The following is a 21,276-nucleotide window of genomic DNA, read 5'->3' as shown; positions in this document are numbered from 1 at the left end:
TGACTCTTTATTATATATATATATAACTGTATATATATATATTTACTAGAGGTACATCACCTACTTGCCCAAAAGTTACAAAAGAAATGTTAGACCAGCCAGGAAAGATTCGACTGTAATGCTTTGCGCTGTTCAGTTCACTGGACTAAGCGGCACCAGCAGGAACTGTCGCCTTTGAATTTATATGCCTTGTGAATCCCTAGGGCGTAAATAGCTTGACTTTCAGGGTTGCTATGGGGCACATCACAACTTCGACTTATTTCTCCCCGAAGCTCCAGGGCTGGTGTCGATCTGAGGCCACCATGGATAGACATTGGGTGCATCGTGAAGGACGTCCGCTGTGAAATGGGGTGGCCGCTTCTCGAGAAAGCTCCGGACACCCTCATTGAAGTCTTTGCTGGTAGCCAATGCGTGAGTAATCTTGGAATCCAACAAGTGCGCGCCCTCTGGACTATCGGGGCCCCTATACATCATTTCTCTCATCAATTTGGTGGAGACAAGTGATGTATTTTTGGCAACCTCGTCAGCCAGTTCCAGAGCTCTCGGAAGGACCTGCTCCGGTGTCGAGACCAGTTCAGACATGAGTGCGCCGAAATAAGGACTGTCCGCAGGGTAGACCAAGCCCGTGGTGGTCAGGTAAAGCGCCTTGGAGAATCCGATCAGTCGCGGGAGGTAATAAGACGAGCAAGCTTCCAGGACGAGGCCCCGCCGAGCGAAGACAAACCCGATTTTGGCCTTGGAGTACGCAATCCGAACGCATGCGGGCAAGCACATGGTTATGCCGACCCCGACTGCAGCGCCATGGATCGCTGCGATGGTAGGCTTCGAGCAGCGGTGAATGGCTAGTGATATCCGCCCCCCTCTACCAGTTGAATGTATACATGAGCACGCATTTCGAGTTTCAGGACTGATAGATGCTTCATTGGCTTACCCGTCTCTGTAGTCGGCGTCACGAGTCTTCTCTTCCTCTGCGCCGCCCGAGAGGCCCCCTTCGAGGTCGACTCCCGCACAGAAGCTCTTTCCTGCCCCAGCCAGAACGACTACTTTGACCCGTTCGTCGCGGTCCAAGAGCCCGAAGACTCTTTCCAACTCAATCGCCATGGTCGGCGTGTATGCATTGAGCCTTTGTGGCCGGTTCAAGGTGACAACAATGACTGGCGTCGCGGTCGGGGATGATTCGGGATAATGCGACACCAGAACCTGAGTGAGGGGCAATTGTGCATACGATTCCGGAATGTCAATTTGAGAGAGTCTGCTTGAAGCCATGATTGGACGTCGAACCCAACCAAGATCAAGGCTCCGAGAGATCGATCTGGAGGTGGTAGCGCTCTTTTGTTGGCCGGCCCTGGAGGAGATGGCACCGTGCAAATCCTGATCTAAAGGTCAAGCAATTTGCGACTTTCAGGAGCCGGCCTACTTACTATCTGATTATTATAACTGTGCCGGGCCAGCTCATCAGGAAACAGGAACCAGGGTGGTTTTGCCGAGGCTTCTCGCTGTTAAATGACGGGGAATGCCTCGATCCATAACGAACGATCCAAGAAATAGGATATGCATGAGAACGAATCCCAGAGATAATAATTGAACCTTTTCGCTTTTTCTGTTTAGAAAATTTGCAGGCAAAGCTCAGAAGTCCACTCTGCTGGCCATCTATCTTGCTGTCTCCTGGTTTTGGAAGAGTCAAGGCCGGGGTATGCAGCACATAATACAATGAATAGCACTAAACACTGCCCGGCTCCAAAGGCACCTCGGGTAATCGTCTGTATTCACATAGGGGACTACTGCTGCGCCATTGGTGGCCTCGGCATGAAATCCCCTGCCAGAAAGGCGGGGGTCGATCCCCACTCATACATAACCGTATGGAGGGTCTCAGCAGATGGCCCAGAGAGTCGTAGTACTTAATTACCACCTCTGACACTTTGGGGCTATGATAAAGGTTTTTTTAAAGTGATTTCGTACCAAGTCTTTTCTATCAAAACGGACGAATGGTTAGTTGACCGACCGACTGAGCGACAGGTAGGTAGGCAGCCTCGTTGACCACAAACACACACACACACACACACACACACACACACCCAATGGAGCTGACCTCTTTGTATTCGTATTTGTATTTGTATTGGTATCTGTGGTTCGTCCCAATCGAGAAATCGGGATCTGGCACCAAGCGAGAAAAGGACCCTCTGTTGTTTTTCTTGCCTGCCTGCCTGCCTGCATTTGTCGAATCTGGGGATATGAGGTGTGCCTCGCACTATAGTATAGTACCGTCGATCCGCGGTACTCCCTCGCGCGAGTGAGTGAGTGAGGTATGTCGAGGTGATATACATGGAATCGATCTCACAGATTTCATTTCGATGTCGAGTCGATTCAAATCGGTTTCAAGTTGGACTTGTCATGTTCGTGTCATGTCGTGTCATGTCACACTGAGTAATGGGGTATCGGTAATGCAGGAATCGCGAGCCGCAAAAGAACCGGGTAGAGAGAGTTACCTCGCAACCCCGTTCGGGGCCGTTTCTCCTTTTCGCCCGTCTGCCACAGTATCATTGTTGTCGATAGCCTCGACTCTCAGACTGTCTCCAACCGCGGATGCCTGAGCCGCGGAATGTTGTTGTTCCTTGGTCACCTGGGCCTGCCGGTTCTGCACGATGCGGAGCAGGTTGCGCAGCAGCACGACGATGGTGACTTTGCCGATGGCGGGGACGTAGATGGACGCCTTTTCCTTGACTTCGGGAGGGAAGTTCTGTGGGGACATCAGTTTCAATTGCCGATTGCAAGAAGACCGTGTGGCGGATGAAGACTCACCTTTTCGCTGGAAAAATTGATGCACACGGCCCCCTCCTTCAACAGGTGGCAGGGGAATTTGTACGCTTCGCCCGGGACGCCCGTGATGACGACGTCGCACAGCGGGGCGCAATTCTCAATCGTCCACCCTTCCTTCTCCACCACCTCGTGTTTCCGCTTGCGGATCCCTTCGCCCCGGGTGAACTGCTGCACGCCCGTGACGTCGACCGAGTAGACGCACGCGCCGTCGTTGGCGAGCAGCGCGGCGAGCGGCCGCCCCACGACCTCGCTGCGGTTGACGACGCAGACGGTCCGGCCAAACAGCCTGTTGCCGTAGGGCAGGATGGTGTTGTAAATGTGCAGGTACTCGAGGATCTTGATCACGGCCAGCGGCGTGCACGGCAGGATGCTCTTGACCATCTGCGCCTCGTCCAGGAACCGGATGTTCTGGTACATGTTGAAGATGTACTGGTGGCTCAGGCCCTCGACGTCCTTGGCCAGGGATACGATGTTCTGGATGTACTGGTCTTGGCCCCGGTTGTTGAAGATCGGGTAGTAGATGATGATGCCGTCGTAGGTCGGGTTGGCGTTGGCCGCGAGCACGACCTCCTCCACCGAGTCCTTTGCCGCTTCTTGGAGCGTGTACGCGAAGCCACTTTTGCCCGTTACCATCACGTCAGGACGTATTCAGAGGACAAGAAAACGGCAAAGGGGGGTCCAGATTTCGCTTCTCAAGCCCTTCTCGCTCTCTCACCATGTTTGCCCGATGGAGCGTCATGGTGGACTAACGATGACAGAAAGAAGAAAAACTTACTTTTCGCGACACGTCTTCTCGGTCCAATCGGCATACACTCTGGCAGCGGGATCATTGTTTGCCAGAATCCCCAACAGATGTGGCTTGCGATCGAGTTCCTTTAGACCAGCCTGGATTTCTGCCAACAGTCCCTTCGCTATGGTCCCCGCAAGAATGACCTTGCAGCTCGGATGGGACACTGGTCCTGAGCCTAGCGACATGTTCGGACAGAAGATAGCCTTTGAGAAACGAAGTGTCGACGGACTTACATGGTGATTATTCTCGGCTCAGGCGGAAAAAGGAAAAAGTTCAGGACAAAATAAAAATTTATTCTGATGGTCGAGAAGATTTGCGGCACGGCGCGGCGCATGTGGGGGCTTGGCAGGGACGAGGCTGGCATCGTCAGGCTGAACTTCAGCCTCGTCGATGGGCTGGGATTGATTTCAGCGAAGAGAATGGAAGATCTCAATTTCCACAGTGGGTAGATACACATGTGCATGTCTCGTCTCATCGCAGCACCTCCCACTCCGTCATATCTTACTCTGGGCCTTGCCTTCGCCCCTGGGAACCTTCCTTTCCACGCCCAGACTCTCCAGATCCTGCTTCTTATAATAATGGGGCGCCACTTCAATCAGCCACTCCGGCTTCAAAGGCATGCAGCTACGCATGTACTCCTTGCTTGTCAAAACCAGTTCGTGGTAGATGATCCATTTCGGCCGACTCTCGTTAAGGACGCTCGAGGGATGAACATAGACAACCTGCCCGTTCTTGACCGTGCGGTAACTCTGTCCATCTCGCTGAAGTCGAGCCGAGTGAGGGAAGAAGCCCGCCGTGATGGCTTTCTGCACCGGTTCAATGTTTGAAGCGCCGCCGCAAGTCTTACTTGCGTCCACCTCAACCCGGTCGCATAGCCTTGCCAGCTGGTCTCGAACGTCGCGCGCTCGAGTCAAGCTACGCTGCTGGAGAAAGTTTTCCTTCGCCCACACAAAACTGTAGTCGGAGTCGACCCATTCATTGAAGATGTTCAGTAGTGAAAGGTGATCACCGCCATCCTTGTTGGTGAATCTGGCCCTGGCACTGTCGGCGTGGATTTTCTTGTCCTTGGGACGGAAGAAGAGTGCCGATGCTTCTCCAAGCATTGCGATGATCGAAAGAACCTCCTCCACGCATCCGTATTTGTCGGCCGCTAGGATTGCACGCGCCAACATGGGGTCTGTCGGGAACTCGGCCATTTGACGACCAATCTTGGTCAACTCCCCAGCATTGTTCAGGGCACCCAGCGCGTACAGCTGCTCCACGGCACGGACGATGGTGTCGGTCGAGGGCGGATCCATGAAATCAAAGTCGAGAAGGTCGTTGATCCCAAGACTTTTCAACATGAGGATGACCCCAGAAAGGTTTGTTCTCTGTATTTCTGGTGTTGTGTTTTCCTCGAGTTCATTCTTGTATGCTTGAGCAGTGTAAAGTCGAAAGCATTTGCCAGGACCAACTCGACCGGCACGACCGGCGCGTTGACCCGCTGAAGCCCGGCTGCAGGGGACAACGACCAAGGATTCCATACCTGTACGTGGATTGTACTGATTCTCTTTGACGAAGCCTGGATCGATGACGTAGACAATGCCATCGATAGTCAGTGACGTTTCCGCGATGTTGGTGGCCAACACCACTTTGCGTGCCCCGGCGGGCGTAGGCTCAAAAATCTTGGCCTGTAAGTCTGTGGGCAAATTCGCGTAGATGGGACAGATGATCATCTCCTTGATCTTGCTTCCTAGCTTCCGAGCTGTTTCTTGGAGACTGGCTTCCATTGCTTCGATCTCCTCCTGCCCAGTCAGGAACACAAGTATATCTCCTGTTCCCTGCGTGATGTGGATCTGGAAGACCGTGGTAATCGCTGCAGCCAGATAGTTGGCTTCTGGTTGAGCCGTATAATGGATGTCCACCGCATATCTCCTGCCGGGAATGTTGAATATGGGCGCATCGTCAAAGTATTTCTGAAACTTCCTAGCGTCCATAGTGGCGGAGGAAATCAGGAGTTTCAGATCAGGTCTCGCTCGCGCAATGTCTTTCAGCAGCCCACATGCAATGTCGGTACTCACTGTCCGTTCGTGCGCCTCGTCGATCATAAGCGCCGAATACTGAGACAGTTCGGGGTCTGTCAGCAGTTCTCTCAGCAGCATACCGTCCGTCATGTACTTTAGGACGGTTTTGTCGCTGGTGTTGTCCTCGAACCGAATAGCATAGCCGACTTCGTTTCCCAGTCGCTTTCCCATCTCCTCTGCTACCCTTGCGGCGACCGACATGGCAGCCACTCTCCGGGGTTGCGTGCACCCAATCTTCATGCCGCCTTTCGTAAAGCCAGCTTCATGGAGATACTGCGGGAGCTGCGTCGTCTTCCCGCTTCCTGTTTCACCCACGATAATCAGGACCTGATGATCTTTGACCGCCTGGATGATCTGGTCCCGGAATTGATAGATGGGCAGACTCTTTCTCGTTTCCTCGATGCTCTTGGCCTTTGCCTCTGCAGCGCTGAGCCTCTGCTGCATCTCCCTCTGCTCCCTGGTCATACCTTTGTCTCCTTGCAGGGTGTCCGACAGGATAAACCGCATTTGTTGGCTCTCATCGAAGACATACGTGTACTCGCCCTCGTCGACGTATTCGGCTTTCTTAATCTGGGCTTCGGCCCTCTTGGTCTGCTCCTTCTCCCATTCCTCGTGCTCGGTCACATACCGTTCTCTCCCGGCCTCGTCTCGATCAACGTAACGCTGGTATAGAGCCTGCTCTTTTTTCCGCTTGTCAATCTTGCCCTTTTCGGTGATGTAGTCCTCGGGAAGAGCATAACCGTCGAGGTGATCGTCGATGGCCAGCCTCTCCTCAGCGAGGCGCAGAATTTCCTTGTTGCGTGCGAATTCTTCCTTTTCTCGTCTGGACAGATCTGGGTTGTCTCTGAGTTCCGCCTGCTCCTCGGCGACCTGCTTGCGCAGCAGCGCCAGTCTTTCCGCCTCTCTCTTCTTCAGGTAGTCCTGTCTGGAGCGGATTCTCAGATCTGGCATCGCCGCCTCTCTCGCCGATGCGTCGTCGGCTAACGCGCGTCGCTGAGCGGTCGCACTGTCCTTGGCGGCGGACCTGTCTTCCACAATTTTCTTTGCCCGCTCTTCGTCCCGCTTCGCCAGCCGCTTCGCAAACTCGTCTCGTTCCTTCGCATCCTTTTCTCTTTCCCTCTGCGCCCTCTCTTCGTCCGTCTGCGGAGGAGGTGTATCGTTCTGTTTTCGGTGCGAAGCCGAGCCGTCAGAGAGTTTCAGCCGTTTGGCAGAGGATTCCGCGAAATCGCCTGCGGCGGCGTCTTGTTCCTCCTCCTCCACGACCTCCTCGTCGCCCCACCGCTCGTCAAAGTCGTCATCGTCGCGACGTCTGCGGTGTGCAGTGTTTCTTTTGTGAGACTTGATACGGGGTTCGCTGGACCGCGGTTCAGACATGTCGAAGATGGTATGATTCTCTGGTGGGAGTGGAATTCACCTGGTGACGAAATCCGCGCCTGATCGAGGCGCCTCATCTATTAACGATCTCTTGGTCCTTTGCAGTCGACACACTTCTTGAACGAAGGACAGTACTGTTATCCGGTCATGCTCATCAGAGCATCTGCGTTAGATTGTTGGAGTTGGCAAAGAGGCCATTTTTCTGCCTGCGATTCTTCGACCGGGTAAAAACATTTCTCCGCAAAATGTTACTTATGTAATCAACCCTCACGAGGCTGTCACGCACGCCACACGAGGCTGCAACCCTGAACTTGTTGCTGCGCAGGTCACTGACTTGTTTCGGCAGCCCAATGGGAGATGGAAGCCCTCGAAGTGAGATTACTTACACGTTTGTACTATTGATCCAGTAGTCTAGTCATCGCGTCCCCCCCTTCATGTATTGAACCATCATTCCCCCGCCTCTCTAGTTCTGATCAGTAGTTGATTCTATATACTCATTCCCTCCCTGCTACGCCACAGAGTCATGTCTATACATCGTCATCATTAGCATCGTCAACTTCTCTCAGCCACGCAGCTCTAGCATCAACAGCTTCCTTCCTCACATCACGCTTCGTGTCATCCAAGATATTCGTCAGCCCATGCAGGACTTCGCGCTTGAGTGGAATCAAAGGATTGCCTCGGGATGCGCTTGCTGAGATATATTTGGGCATCAAAGCGAGACAGCGGACCGCCAAACGCCGGGTCTTGGGCAGATTTGTTGGAGGTACGGGTGCAAGTCCTTTCTCGGGGAAGGCTGATTTCACAGGACCGGCTGCCTTGGATTTCGTCAGCGTCGCTACAGCGATCAGTCGCTTCACCAGAGCCGGTATGTGGCCGCTTTCTTCGAGCGCAGAGGGGTTGTTGGATATAACAACCGCGAACGTTTCCAAAGTCGCAATCTTGACAGTCTGATCTGCAATGTCCAAGGACTGCAAAAGAAGGGGCAAGAGGGTCGGAAGCTCCGGCATCACGATCTCCGAAGGCACAGACGCCATTATACCACTCATTGCCACGAGGAAATTCTCTTTTTCAAGCGTTGACTGTGACGTCTTGAATTTGTCGGAAATCATCGGCGTCAGCGTCTGGAAGACGCGCTGAGGGGCAAGCAACCTGATCTGCGCTCCATTCTGCTTGCACAAAATGTCATCAGCCGCCAGAATGGTGGCGAAACCTCGGGCTGCCAGCTGAGAGACTTGGTGTGGATACTGCTTCGAATCAAGGAGTTGGACGAGGTTGGCCAGGTACTCGTTCGTCCGTGGGGAAACTCGGAGTATTAGAGCTTTGAAGAGCGCAAAGAGGAGGCGAATGTCAAAGTCGGGCGTTTTAGTTTCATCCATAGGTTCGTCCTTGAGCGCCGACAGTTTCTGTGAGACCAATTGGTCAATATACCCCAGATCGGCGGTTGCCATATGCTTGTTGACGTAGAGAGAAACTTGAGAAAGACAACTCTGGGTGACTGCCGCACTGTGAGTGTTTGAAGCGAAAGACACCAAGTTTTGGATACTCTGGGGAATCTGGTCTTTTGTGAGCAGCGAGGAGTTCGAGCCTCTGGGAACAGCTGCCAACAGCCATGTCGAGAGGATGGTCCGCGTAGGCTGATCGACTAAGTGGACGAGGCTGTGAGATCCTTCGCTGGCTGATGATTGAGTGAAGAAGGAATAGAAGTTTTCTGCAGTTTGCTGAACTGCCGCTTCCGCAGAGTGTCGGACGATCAAATTCATGATCCGTCCAAGTAGATCCAGCACGTTCTCATTCGCCAGCGGACCGTGATTGACGCCTGATATCCTTCGAGAGAGTCCCACGACCACCCGTTCGAAATACGCATCCAATGTTGCCTTCTGTTCCGAGACGCTGCGATTCAGAACGTACAGGACTGTACCCAAGATTTGGCAGGTGTAGGGATATGGTGGGCCCTGGCTGGAGCTGAAAAGGATGTCCAATTTGTTCAGAAGGCGTCTCATCAGTGTTCCCAGCAATTCCTTTTCGAGGCTGATCTCCGCCAACCCTTCAAGCACAGAGCTGAAATCAGCGGTACGGGCTCCCTCTTCAGAGTCAGGTAAGCGTGCCATGAAAGCTGGAAATGAGATATTGGAGATCAAACTAGGCTTGAATTGAGATATTTCGGCCAAGGCCGTCATGGCTTTCCTTTTCAGTTCGTCGCGACCGTAGGACTCCTCTTTGAGGACAATATCATCGAAATATTGGACGAAAAGACCGATCTCGTCATCTGCAAGCACCGAGTTCATTTTTGAGACCAGCAACAGCCCGTTTGCAGCTGTCAACCGGAATGACACCTCTTCCTTGACCGTCCCCATCAAGGCTTGGCTATATAGGGTCACAAATTTGTCCTTGTATTCTCCGACAAGATTCTGTCGCCCTGCGGAATTTTTAGAGCTTGGAGATGTCCAAGACCCATAGACTTCAATGGCAGCTTCGAACAACTGGTTGGCAACCTCCAAGATCGCTCGCTGTTGCACCAAGCCCGCCGAAGACTGATAGATACCTAACAGTGCTGGTCCAACGGTTTCGACCACAACTTCAAAAGCTTGGACCGAGGCGGATGACACTGCTTTCAAAATGTCCCCAGAAGCTTTTGCCTGGCGTGTCGCAGGCTCTTGCAGATGTTCCAGGCATTCCTTTTTGATAGGCGACAGGTATTGATGCAGTGGCGACGTGGTGGGATTTTGAGAGGCATTAACCGTGACGGATAAGCAGGCAGCAATACCTTTAAGGACGTGCAGCGCTTCTTCGGCCAGCTCCGGCTCCTGGGCTTGCAGTACCTCAAACTTGACGGCATCCCAGAGGGGTATTGAGAATTGGGCCAGAGTCTCGGGATCATAATTGGTGGCACAGGCGGTCAGAGTCTGCAGGCAATCTTTCTTGACGGTGGGGGAAGTAGAGTCGAGGCGATCCAGCATGTTGGGAAAGGTATAGGGTGCCAGTACCCCTGTAGAAGCCAGACATTCCCGTAGTCTGTCTTTCAGATCCTGGGCTGTTATACCGTAGGGATCATTCGGGGGCGGCCGAAATGTGATAGGAAAATAAGCATATACCGAATCGAACATGGTTTGTGCATGATCTCTGATGTCCCATTCAACCATGAGCACCCTGAGCATGGAGAAGATCAACATCAGATTCCGAGGATCCTTTTCACCCGCCACCAAATCCGTGATGCCCACGAGGGACTCATCCTTCATGTCCCTTATGGCTACAAATGGGTCAGCGGTATGTCCAGTGGAAAGAGCCACCTAATCATACCTTTGCGGTGGTGGTCCAAGAGTGCGTTCAGGAGCTGGAGGATGCGGTACCTGCCAGCCTGGTTACGTGTCTGCAAGTCTGTGAAGTGCTCAAATATCCTAGCATGCCTGTCAGCCAAGCCCGACCGCACAATACCGCTGCCAGACAACGTTGGACCACTTTCAGGGCGAGTCCTGGGTAGCTGGAACGTGGTTGTCCCCACTCACGCTTTCACGACAGTTTGAGCCATCTCATTTGTAAATCTTTCGAGGCCCTGCAGCTTGGACAGTCCGTCAAGTGCTCCTCCATCTTCGATGCGATCACAGAAGAACTGGCAAAGCACCTGAATCTGTTGTCTGGAGAGGTACTTTGGAGGGAGCGCTGAAATGACAGCAACCAGGTAGGAGATGGCTCGGGACCGGATCTTCTCGTCATTGTCGTTAATGTACTCGCCGAGTGACTGAACGACTTCAATCAAGGTGGTCTGGCGACTCTCGAGTTCTTTGGCTGTCAGTCTCGCCCACCAGTCCCATCGAGGCATGTGCGGACTTACTTTGCGCCGCCGACTTTGCGATTTCTTCGGCTTCCTGCTTGTTATTCTCGATGGCAAGGACATAGTTGCGCGTGTCCGAGAGAGCCATGACACATATTGGAGTCTTCCCAAGCGTCCTTCAGAGCCAGACAGGAGAAGAACGAGACCCTGGATGAGCGCAGTTGTTCGTCCCAGACTGCGCCGTAGACTGGATTTCCTTCGAGGTCGCTACGTCAAAAAGTTTCGGCTCGGATTAGTGGTTGATTCGTCTAAATTTCCTAATTGGGCAAAGCAAGGAAATGGCGCCACTGGGGCTGCTTTAGCATTTGCTAATGGATCAGTTTCTATTGGGCACGTACTCGGTACAATCAGCCTTGTTCTTGTACCCATGGAGATACACCACCCTCGAAGACTTGATGTCTCGTTGATCCTGCAGGGCATTGCCCTTTTTGAGCCTCGACATGGTAGCCACCTCGCATTGAATACTCGCCGACATTTCAACGGCCAATGTCAGGTGGTATATGGAGCAGCTTACAAGGTACCGTGGTCAAACTCTTGAGGTTCCATCCGACTACAGACCGAGTCTGGCTGAGCTTGGAATGCTGGAACCCTTCCCTTTGCACACTTCGATGGCTTGAATGATACTACAAACCCTTCATCGTTGGTCCACAGCCTGTCCTGCGCCAATCCAACAAACCAAGCGCCCTCCGAAATCTATGGCTGTGCTGAATTGGGATATGCCGATCTCGACTGATTGACTATCTCACGCTGCAAGGAGTCGGGATTTTCCGATCTGATATTCTCAAAGATACCTACAAACAGGTATACAGTAAGTTGAATATCGGAGTCAAATAGTTTTTCGTCTGCTTTTGCCGTGAAGCTTGTTCACTGACAACTGCTGCTTGGGTCCACGCTGGTGGAAGAGTATTTATTTGGACGGTGGCTGGAGACACTGGAATAGACGATTCCCCTCCGCCTCTAAACCTAGCTCGAGCCCGAGTACTAAAATTGGATTGACTACGCAGATTGAAAACCACATCAAATACATTCAGGTCCAGCATAACCTCGTGGGAGAAACAGCGTTGGTAACAAAACCATGGAGCCATTCCGCCTCACCGCTACAGGCTACAACATCAACTACCTCCCTCAATACATTGCCGACCGGCATGGATTCTTTATCGAGCAAGGCCTTGATGTCACTACCACAATCCCCACCCCATGGGATGGTGTTCTCGACGCGCTCGCCGACGGCTCCGCTGATATGGCGCTTGGTGGAATCTGGGTCCCGTCCATGTACCGTGGCCGGGTACAAGATTACACCGTGTTCGCTCAGATCGCGAACCGCTGCCCTCTGGCGTTACTCAGACGCACGAGTTGTGGCACAAAGTTCGACCTGGCTGACGTGGTCGGGAAGACGGTCCTGATGAAATCCATCGGCGGCGCCAGCGTCGGCCTGTTCTTCAAGATGCTGCTGCGTGAGAACGGGGTCGACCCGGCAACAGTGGACTTCATCCAAGACCTGGACGGCGTCATGCTCGGAAACCTGTTCCAAGGGGGCATGGGCGACTTCTTCGTCACCGACAACCTCTCCGCGAGGACGATGGCGGCGCAGAACCCCAACGTCTCGGTCGCCATGGAAATGGTCACCCAGGGCGAAGTCCCCTGGAGTGTCTACTACCGCGAAACCGCGACCGTGACGCCGCGGCTGCGGGACATGCAGAGGAGATTCTGCCTCGGGCTGAACAAGGGCATTGAGTGGGTGCTGCAGCGCGACGCCAACCTCTTCCGCGACGAACTCGCCGACCTCTTCCCCAAGGCTCCCATCGACGTTGCTGTCGAGGTGGTCAATTCCTTCCGTCGATCCGGCATGTGGACCACCACCACCATCCCGCTCGGGTCGTTTGATCGGTGGCAGCAAGGTCTAGTCGACGCGCGCTTCGTCCAGAAACCCTTGGACTACGATTCCATCGTGGACGACGGGCCTTCGAGGGAAGCGCAAGCTGCAGGCACAGCGCAGCTCAGCTCGTTAGTCAGTTAGTCGTGAAATCACCGATATATAGCCTGCTCGGTTGAAAAATCTCTTCTTATAGAGGGTCATACAGCCAGGCTAATCTAGCGATCGGTAGAAGTGGTATATACTCTTATGGAACGCTCAATTCCATCAGTTTTATATGTATCTTTTATCAGCCTCACATTCGAGCCAGAGGATAATTCCATCTGTCCTGATCCGGACTCCTTGGATTGAATCTTTTTACCCCGGTTCTTTATGCATTCTCTACCTTCTCCACTGAGCTGTTTACCTTCACTGTTTACACCTAATGTGTGACCCTGCTCATACCCGGTTACAGCTCTCTAGTTAGCTAGGCTAGGCTAGCTAGCTAGCTAGCTGATAAAGCTGAACTCGCCCAGGTCGGGCCACTGGGCCGCCGTACTGAGCAATTCGCCGAGGTCGTCAAAGGTATTGCTCGTGTCGTCATCCTCGTCGACGGCGGCGATGGCACGAAGATGGCCTGTGCCCACGCCGTCGCTGTCGCTTTCGCCGGGACGGGAGTGGGCGCGATGGAGTGAAAGCTGCAACTGCCTGGTCAAGGCGCGGACGTGGTTCTCAAAGTCGACGCGGTTCTGGTGCACCTCCTCAATGTCCCTGGTGACGAGCCAGTCGATCGTGGTTGATGACAGCGCGTCGAACGCGTCCCGACAGCCCGCGGCGCCCGGGAACGTCTCGGACATGGCGGCCAGGGTGGAGGCGCAGGATTGGAGGGTCGCGATGCTCCTGGACACGGGGTTCCGCTCCCGGATCTCCTTGGAGTGCCACAGGCCGTAGACGACGCCCAGCCCGGCCATGAACAGGTGGTGCACCGACTTCCACAGCATCTCGACCCGGCCCTCGCGCTGCAGGACTTTCAGGCCCGCGATGACCTTGCAGGACGCGTCGAACGACGTGACCACCTCTTCTGCCGATCGGTAGTACACGCTCCCCGCCTGTGGGCGGTAGAGCAGCAGGATCGCGTTGTTGTACGTCACGTCCCAGTAGGCCTGGGAGGCGAAGATGGAGGACGGATGCGCTTTGCCGGGGTCCGGAATGGTCGTGTTCCACTCTTGCAACCGCGGAAGAATGTCTTGCAGCCAGGACGTCCAGTTCGGTCGCGGGTATGCCGGTCTCAGCGTCCACACTTGGCTGTGCTGGACATGTCTGATTTCCGACTCGAGTCTCGCGAGGGTGAATAGATGGTTGTGCGCCCGATGGGTGTGGATGTCGAATTCGTCATCTCGTTGCTCTCCCAGGCCTTGACGGCCGTACCCGGTCCAGGGATTCGGAAGCTGGACACGGGTGCTTTCGTCGAGAATGCCAAACGGGCGGCCGAGCGTGATGCACAGAAGCCGGTCGAAATGATATGTCGAGTGCCAGAGGCGTCTGCGGTCGTTCAACACCTCCGCCCCCATGTTGAGACACTGTAACTCGGTCTCCCAGTGGAGGCCCACGTCGATACACAGACGCAGCGCGAAGCCTGTGAGATGCCAAAGGCTTCCTCGGGACGGAGACAGTGCGACAAACTGTGCCAGCAGGAGCACCGTTCGGAGGGTTTCAATGTCGCTCTTGGAGTATGTGAGGATCTTTTCGACCCAGGTGAGTGCTGACCGGAAACACCCGTCACTTTGGCTTGGTCGACCCCCTGACGTGTGCGGGACGTCGACAAGGGCAATGGCGAAGACCATGTACGCGATGAACATGTCCCTCTCCGGAACATCCACTGAGACTGAGCCTGTCCCGCTAGAACGATATGCGCTATCGATGGCGTTGCTTACCTGCGAGCGAGCCAGGATTGGCAAGTGAGGTGTCCGGTACTGGAAGTAAACATCGACCAGATGATCTGCGACATGGCGAGGCGGCAGCGACGCTTTGGCTGGGGGGGACTCCAACAGCGAGAAGTCATGAAATGGCTGCTTCTCTGGGACAAGCGGCGACGACAGGTTCTCGACATGAATGGCTGCCAGAACCATTTTGGCAAACGAGATGCCGCTACTCTGACCCAGAAACCGCGGTTGCTGGAAAGGTTCAACCACCACCCTTTTGACTTTTGTCACCAAATCCTGGAAAAGAGGCGAGGCTTCATCAGAGGCGGGCTGGCTCGCTGTCGGAAGGATGCCTATCTCGTGGGTTGAGGCCGTGGAACGAGGCGTCGTTGTTGTGATTGCCACCTCTCCGTCCGCTGCTGGAGGATCCCGTGTGCGTTCCCGCAGAAGCTGGACTTCCTGTGTAAGGGTGGCTATCTGCTCTTCCAGGCTGGAGATGTAGTCACGAGGAATCTTGGAGCTATCAGCAGAGCAGGCCAGATACTCGGGGCTTCGAGGGGAGGAGAGATACTGACATCCGCCTGTTTCCCGGCATGATACGTGAGGCACGGGACGTTGGCTTTTTCGCAGCTGGAACATTGCGGATATTTCTGATCGCACTGGCAGACTCGACGTGTCATCAGCGGCTCAAAGCGCCGTATCGCCATGTTGTTGTGTTGATACCTTTTGTTTTCTCCGACGACACCTGCGCATTGATAAGATTCACCATCCAATCTTTGACCATCTTGTTCCTCTTACCTCTGGCATGCATTCACTCCGCCTCTGATTCTCTTTTGATCGGGAGACATTGTGTATCGGGATAGCGACTTGCAGGAGAGAGACGATAGGGATGATTGTTCTGATGAAGGATGGATGAGTTGATGGGATGGAATGAAATGTGCGTCGGCAAATCCCGACACGGGCGAGTCTGATAACAGGGGCGGGACGCTGATTCGGTGCCGTCAATGACATTCAACAATTGACAAGCGATTATCATCTATGGCATTGAACAAGGGCATTCGAAAGATATGTGCAACGAGATGGCTTTATTGAGGCCTCATGGCGGGCGATGGTGTATATAACATCGCAACTCGACTCGGAATGGGGTGGCCGTTCAGTCTCCTTCAACACCTCCTCCCATCTCAACAACAGGTTCATATTCTCATACAAGTCTTGGCTTGAATCTGTCCCCAACATGGACATGGTCAAGGAGAATGAAAAGATGGCCAAGGATACAGTCTACGATGCCACCAGCATCACCGAAGATCACGCAGTTGGCACCACCACCGCCATATACATTGATCCCGCAAAGGAAGCAGCTGTGCGCCGGAAATTCGACATTTATGTCGTACCAATCTCGGTCATCTATCTGGTCATGTCCACTCTTGACCGTAACAATGTGAGCCACTGTTGCCTTGTGCCTTGGTCGTGTAGTATCTTGCTAACTCTTGCTCGGTCCAGCTTGGAAATGCTCGCGTCTTTGGGTTTGACCAAGATGTCGGACTGAAAGGCGGCCAGTTCGGTAACATCCAGACCCTGTCCAGTGTCTGTACTGTTGTTTTTGAGGTCCCTTGGGTCCTGGCCACCCGACGATGGGGTGCCAAAAAGGCCATCGGGACTGCGTTTGTCCTCTGGAGTATCTGTACCCTTGGGACTGCGTTTGTTCAAACGTACGGTCAGACCATAGCCTGTCGCATGTTGCTGAACGCTGCCGAAGCTGGCCTCGCTCAAGCCTTTGCCTTTCTGTTCTCGACTATCTATCCGCGAGAGCTGGCCGGGAAGCGGATTATGACCACCAACCTTGCCCAGTGTATTTCTGGAGCGTTTGGTGGTCTCTTCGCATACGCCGTTCAGACGATGGGATCTCGGCATGGTCTTGCCGCGTGGAGATGGCTCTTCATAATCGAGTTTGGCATCACCGTGGTCATCTGTGGCATTGGCTTGTTCTTCCTGCCAGGCGAAGTCGAGAAAGCATGGTTTCTTACCGCAGAGGAGAAGGAGACGATGAGGCTCAAGAAGGAACGAGACTACCTGATCCGAGGAGAAGAAAAGATGGAGCGAAAGTGGATCAAAATCGCCCTGACTGATCCATTTGTCTGGCTCCTTGGTATTGCTTTCTTCACCTCATCCGTCGCTATCAACGGATTCGGGGTCTTTCTACCCACCATCATCGACGGTCTCGGGTGAGTTCTAGTGCCGGGGTGGTCCAATATTCTTCTGCTGACATATTTACAGCTTTGCCTCCCTCAAGGTCAACTACATGACCATCCCAGTCTATGTTATCGGTGCCATCTCCCTGTGCATCCAGGTCTACTACTCGGACAAGCTCCGGAAGCGAGGATTCTTCATTGTTGGATGTTGTGTCCCTGTCGCCGTTGGCTATCTGATGTGCGTGGGGTCGAAGAACCCCAATGTTGGGTATGCCGGCATGTTTGTCCTCGTCATAGGTGAGTCACAGCCGGCCTTTCCTGAGAGGTACTTCGGACTGACCTTCACCCAGGGCTGTATCCCATTTCTACTTTGGCGGTAACGTGGATCACCACGAATCTCGCACCCGACACGAAGCGCGCAATCGGCCAGCCCTTTGCCTATAGCTTGGCTAACGTATCCAACCTCGTTTCTGGACAACTATATCCTAGTCCACAAGGTCCACGATATGTCCCAGGTAACGCCATTTCGGCCGGTCTCACGATTGTGGCCGGATTTCTCTATGCATCGTGCTGGTTGCTGTTGAAGAGGAGAAATGCCAGGAAGGCAAAGATAATTGCCGAAGGAGCCACCACCAACGGCAAAGAAGGCGATCAGAGCCTTGAATTCACGTATATTCTCTGAGAAATTGACGAGACTGTATCTGAGGGGGGGACAACATCAAGGTGGCCTATTATGCCACTTTGCGACGGGTTGCGACGGGAAGAGCTGGACCAAGGGCTGTTTCTCAGTGGATGGAAGCGACTCCAATGTTCTTAGGTTATGCATATCCTCGTCCTCAGGGGGTCAATTTTGGCGCTTTCCTCGTCGGTCACCACCGTCTTGATGTCCACGATGCCTCCTATGTATTAAATTGCCGCCCCAACCACAACGCATTTGTCCTCACACACCGATTCTGACCTGACGGGCCATGACTCAGCGTCTAATCTTCTAATCCGTGACCTTGCCCTCTGGACCCTCTGCAGCGGTGGGATGCTGACCAAATGTTGAATACTAATCGACGATAATTACATCTCAGCGCAGGCAGGCAGCTGGCAGGTTACAGAGAAAATCCTCGCCGAATTTGGCGGTCGGTGCCGCCGCTTTTGAATACTTTCTTCCTTCGTCCTCCTCCCAGATCGACCCTCTTGCCTCCTTCCCACGCGCCACGCAACCATACAGCCATTACTGGGGACTAGTAACAGCCACCCTTCAGAATCCAGGATGGGATCCTTCCAACTCTTCGGAAATGATGAATGCCTTCGACTGCACTGCCCCGGCTCTACAAATCGAACTGGCTCCAACCTCATTCTACAGGGTTAACCTCACTCGAAGACGACGGATTGGAGCGGCCAAGCAAATTCTACTGCGGCGTGCGGGCGCTACAATAGGGCACTGTGTTAGACTAGTGTTAGCGAGAAGCTACACGGCTGATCTGAGGATTGCCCTGTGGCGAGGTCAACCATGTTTCGGCCGCCATGGCCCCGGGGGTGGTAAGAAGAGATGATTTTGTGCTAAGGGGAACAGAGGTCGGCGTTAAATGAAGGATTAACGCGGGTGCCGGGCGGCACCGGCGCGTGGCGAAAGCGAGAAACTTTGTGACGACCTGCTGCGACTTGATACAGGGGGGGTGAGTCCAGACCGCAGAGGTATTGATGCGTGCTGCTAGGACTGTAGGCTTGTATACAGTAGACAGGAACAGGCACCGTCAGACTTTATGGGCTGCCTTACGTAAATGTGCCAAGGAGGCAAACAGTGACACCAGATCCATAGATCATGTCACGTGCCATGCCTTTATTGATTCCTCGTTGGGACCTGCCCTAAACTGCGCCAAATCCGCGTCGCTCAAGATGAGTTCGTAACACGACCTCACGTAATCTAGTTGATGTCTCTCGAACTGTGAGCGGAGATTATCAACCGTTTTCAATAGAAATACATCTCACCATCCAAAAACTGGCTGCTCATTACTTGTTCCTCCATTGTGATGAGCTCACCAGTGAATTCAATGGCCGAACTGCCCTTTGACTCGCTCAGCTTCGTCCTGTGGTTAATATGGTACTATCCGGGCATGATCGTCATAGCGTGCGTCCTTTGCCATGTGGCAGGAATGGCATCGGACGATGCTGCTACCGGGATTTCCTCCGGTAGAACCGAAAAACCCGATATTGCGACTCACAGCGAGAGTCACACCGAACTTGGAAAGCCCAAAGGTTGTTCGAAAGCCGATTCAAGCGTCGATCAAACTAGGGATTCAGACGAGAAGTTTAACAGTGGGCTGCCCAGTGTTGATGAGCAATTGTCGTTAGAGCAAGACTCGGCGTTCAAACAAGGAGACCATCGTCGCTCACGCGTAAAGACGTCTTCGGGGGCACTTTTGAAGATAGCTGTCTTCTGGCAGGGGGTCCAGATCTGGCTCCTTGAGAGGATGGGACGTATGGCAGCGAGGGCGCGGATCCAAAATGGAGGTTCAATCTTTGACTCTGTTGTTGTGCTAGCGCTCTGCACGACTCTCGTTTTATTATCAACTGCTACCCTTCAAGAGCGCTGGAATGGAGCTCGGAGTGGCGAGACAGCGACTGGAGCAGATCGGGGAATGGACATGAAGAAGTCAAGTCCTTCGTCGAGATTATTGTTGGCGGCTGCACTTCTAGTGCTACTACCATGGTATGAAATGTTGACTGCTCAATATTCGCCATAATTCCGCATAAAGATTGTGGAGGAGTGGGCTGGTCTAGCGAGGATACCACGTCGCAATAGACTTGCGTTGGCCCAATTGCCTGGTTTTACACCTGCCACAGCGATATCGGAGTTGCGGACTCACTGCGATGGCAAGTCAGGAGGCGGCAAGACAGGCAGGATTTCGGGTATTCTATCGTCTATGAAGAGCCCGCTTAGTCGGACGTAGGGTGCAAGGGCAGAGACTCTCAATTTACTCAATTGACACTTGATATTTGCTATCGACAGTGTAGAGGACCACAGTCGGCAGCAAGAACAGTTCGTGGTTGCGCGCAAGGGGACATTCACAGTCAAGGTATACAAGGCTGCACCGTAGTAATGGCGGCACGATAAGTACTCACTGGGGTAGTGTGATTTTCAAAGCACAGATATTGATACAGAAGCACAAACAGCCAACTAAATATTCGGCGGGTGCTTTTGGCGCTACAGATATGACACTGAAGCAATAAATTAGCGGCTAACTGACAGTGACGGCAAAGACACAGAAAGATGAAGAGAGCTCCAAAAGTGTAATGGATTGCCTATGAACGAGACTAAATTAGAGGGAAGGCAGAAAGGGGAGCTCGATGCGGCAGAGGAGAGAGACGAGGATGGAAGACGAGGTTTCTTATAGCCGTCAAAAGCGGCGGTTCGCCCAGCTTGCGACTTGCGACCACTCTCGAAGCAATGGGGCAACGACTTTACATACTACATAGTAATCGATGCTCGCCACAGGCAGATTATTGCGGTGCCGCTGCGGTGCCCGTGCGGCGCGTGGGGGCCAAGAGCGGCTGACCTCGACCTTTTTTTTCCCTTGTCTTGTCTTGCCACGACCCCGAGGGTTTTATCCTTTGTACTTCTTGTCGACATCTGCAAGGTCTATGATGAGCTGAGAGAGTTCCCTCGACGCACAAAAGTCACTCTGCGTTTCGGTTCGGTTCGAAGAGATGGATTTCCTACCCACAATGCTCAAAGGCCGTCGCGCGGCAGCGGACACCACCAAATCAGAACCACCCGTCGTGGTCACCGCGTACTACGAGCAGTACAAGACCGAGAACATCCAGACTGTCTTTCGGGATTACTTCCCCTCGGAGGAGTCCAGCCAGGAAGAAAGGGACGTGCTCCTGGAAAAACGCGTCGAAATCTCTAGGAAAGCCGAGCGCCTTCAGGCGGACAAGAGGGCCTTTAGTGCGGCTAATCAGCAGGCGGCAAGAGAGCGGCTGGGACAGGGTGTCAGGTGCTATGACTGGGCGTATGCCGTGCAAGACGACTCCAAGGATGCGGACGAGAAGGAGTGAATGCCGACTGTGGAGAGAGTCTCTCACTGTGACTGTTGGTCGTCCGCCACAGGTCGTCCGAGTTTTGTGTCCATGATGAAGTCACGGCCACACAGTCATGTTCATTAACTCTATGTGTTTGCGAATTCGATGTAAGAAGAGTCGAGGTCTTCTTAGACAGCTCCCGTGGACGTCGTTATACGCAGCCAGTCTGGACTTCCTGGCCTTCAGCTGGCCATCACTTCCGCCAGTGACATGGAGTATCTGGAGACCCTTCAGGGAGCTGGCTCCCTACGAGCATGAGCCGGACCAGACGAAAAAGGAGTAATATTGATGGGTGCCGCACCCAGGATCGAGACTCACTCTGAAGTGATGTACAAGTTGCTGGTCACTGGCGATGACTTCTGAGCA

At 53.5% G+C, this 21,276-nt stretch overlaps 9 protein-coding genes across 9 annotated transcripts; 4 read left to right on the top strand and 5 right to left on the bottom strand.

Moving 5' to 3' along the window:
- Positions 1-243: 243 nt before the first annotated feature.
- Positions 244-1,266, bottom strand: AYO20_05338 (hypothetical protein; the record flags this gene model as incomplete). The annotated part of the gene is made up of 2 exons (XM_022643632.1): positions 244-862; positions 932-1,266. The coding sequence occupies 2 exons, from the start codon at positions 1,264-1,266 to the stop codon at positions 244-246; spliced, it is 954 nt and encodes a 317-aa protein (XP_022500500.1).
- A 1,216-nt stretch (positions 1,267-2,482) lies between these two features.
- AYO20_05337 (hypothetical protein) lies at positions 2,483-3,792 on the bottom strand (the record flags this gene model as incomplete). Its single annotated transcript, XM_022643631.1, has 3 exons — positions 2,483-2,737; positions 2,800-3,433; positions 3,593-3,792. 3 exons carry the CDS (start codon positions 3,790-3,792, stop codon positions 2,483-2,485), a joined length of 1,089 nt encoding a protein of 362 aa, XP_022500499.1.
- Positions 3,793-4,101: 309 nt separating this feature from the next.
- On the bottom strand, positions 4,102-7,044 carry AYO20_05336 (hypothetical protein; the record flags this gene model as incomplete). Its single annotated transcript, XM_022643630.1, has 1 exon — positions 4,102-7,044. The coding sequence occupies one exon, from the start codon at positions 7,042-7,044 to the stop codon at positions 4,102-4,104; it is 2,943 nt and encodes a 980-aa protein (XP_022500498.1).
- A 527-nt stretch (positions 7,045-7,571) lies between these two features.
- Positions 7,572-10,961, bottom strand: AYO20_05335 (hypothetical protein; the record flags this gene model as incomplete). Its single annotated transcript, XM_022643629.1, has 4 exons — positions 7,572-10,291; positions 10,342-10,439; positions 10,548-10,821; positions 10,874-10,961. 4 exons carry the CDS (start codon positions 10,959-10,961, stop codon positions 7,572-7,574), a joined length of 3,180 nt encoding a protein of 1,059 aa, XP_022500497.1.
- Positions 10,962-11,948: 987 nt separating this feature from the next.
- Positions 11,949-12,890, top strand: AYO20_05334 (hypothetical protein; the record flags this gene model as incomplete). Its single annotated transcript, XM_022643628.1, has 1 exon — positions 11,949-12,890. One exon carries the CDS (start codon positions 11,949-11,951, stop codon positions 12,888-12,890), a length of 942 nt encoding a protein of 313 aa, XP_022500496.1.
- Positions 12,891-13,234: 344 nt separating this feature from the next.
- AYO20_05333 (hypothetical protein) lies at positions 13,235-15,286 on the bottom strand (the record flags this gene model as incomplete). Its single annotated transcript, XM_022643627.1, has 1 exon — positions 13,235-15,286. One exon carries the CDS (start codon positions 15,284-15,286, stop codon positions 13,235-13,237), a length of 2,052 nt encoding a protein of 683 aa, XP_022500495.1.
- Positions 15,287-15,881: 595 nt separating this feature from the next.
- On the top strand, positions 15,882-17,518 carry AYO20_05332 (hypothetical protein; the record flags this gene model as incomplete). The annotated part of the gene is made up of 4 exons (XM_022643626.1): positions 15,882-16,085; positions 16,148-16,869; positions 16,922-17,133; positions 17,187-17,518. 4 exons carry the CDS (start codon positions 15,882-15,884, stop codon positions 17,516-17,518), a joined length of 1,470 nt encoding a protein of 489 aa, XP_022500494.1.
- A 1,360-nt stretch (positions 17,519-18,878) lies between these two features.
- AYO20_05331 (hypothetical protein) lies at positions 18,879-19,571 on the top strand (the record flags this gene model as incomplete). The annotated part of the gene is made up of 1 exon (XM_022643625.1): positions 18,879-19,571. One exon carries the CDS (start codon positions 18,879-18,881, stop codon positions 19,569-19,571), a length of 693 nt encoding a protein of 230 aa, XP_022500493.1.
- A 982-nt stretch (positions 19,572-20,553) lies between these two features.
- AYO20_05330 (hypothetical protein) lies at positions 20,554-20,886 on the top strand (the record flags this gene model as incomplete). Its single annotated transcript, XM_022643624.1, has 1 exon — positions 20,554-20,886. The coding sequence occupies one exon, from the start codon at positions 20,554-20,556 to the stop codon at positions 20,884-20,886; it is 333 nt and encodes a 110-aa protein (XP_022500492.1).
- Positions 20,887-21,276: the final 390 nt, after the last annotated feature.

Source organism: Fonsecaea nubica, assembly GCF_001646965.1.
Source record: "Fonsecaea nubica strain CBS 269.64 chromosome Unknown Scaff30, whole genome shotgun sequence".
Classification (NCBI taxonomy): domain Eukaryota; kingdom Fungi; phylum Ascomycota; class Eurotiomycetes; order Chaetothyriales; family Herpotrichiellaceae; genus Fonsecaea; species Fonsecaea nubica.
The sequence above is the reverse complement of the archived record's forward strand: the minus strand, read 5'-3'. Positions and strand labels throughout refer to the sequence as shown.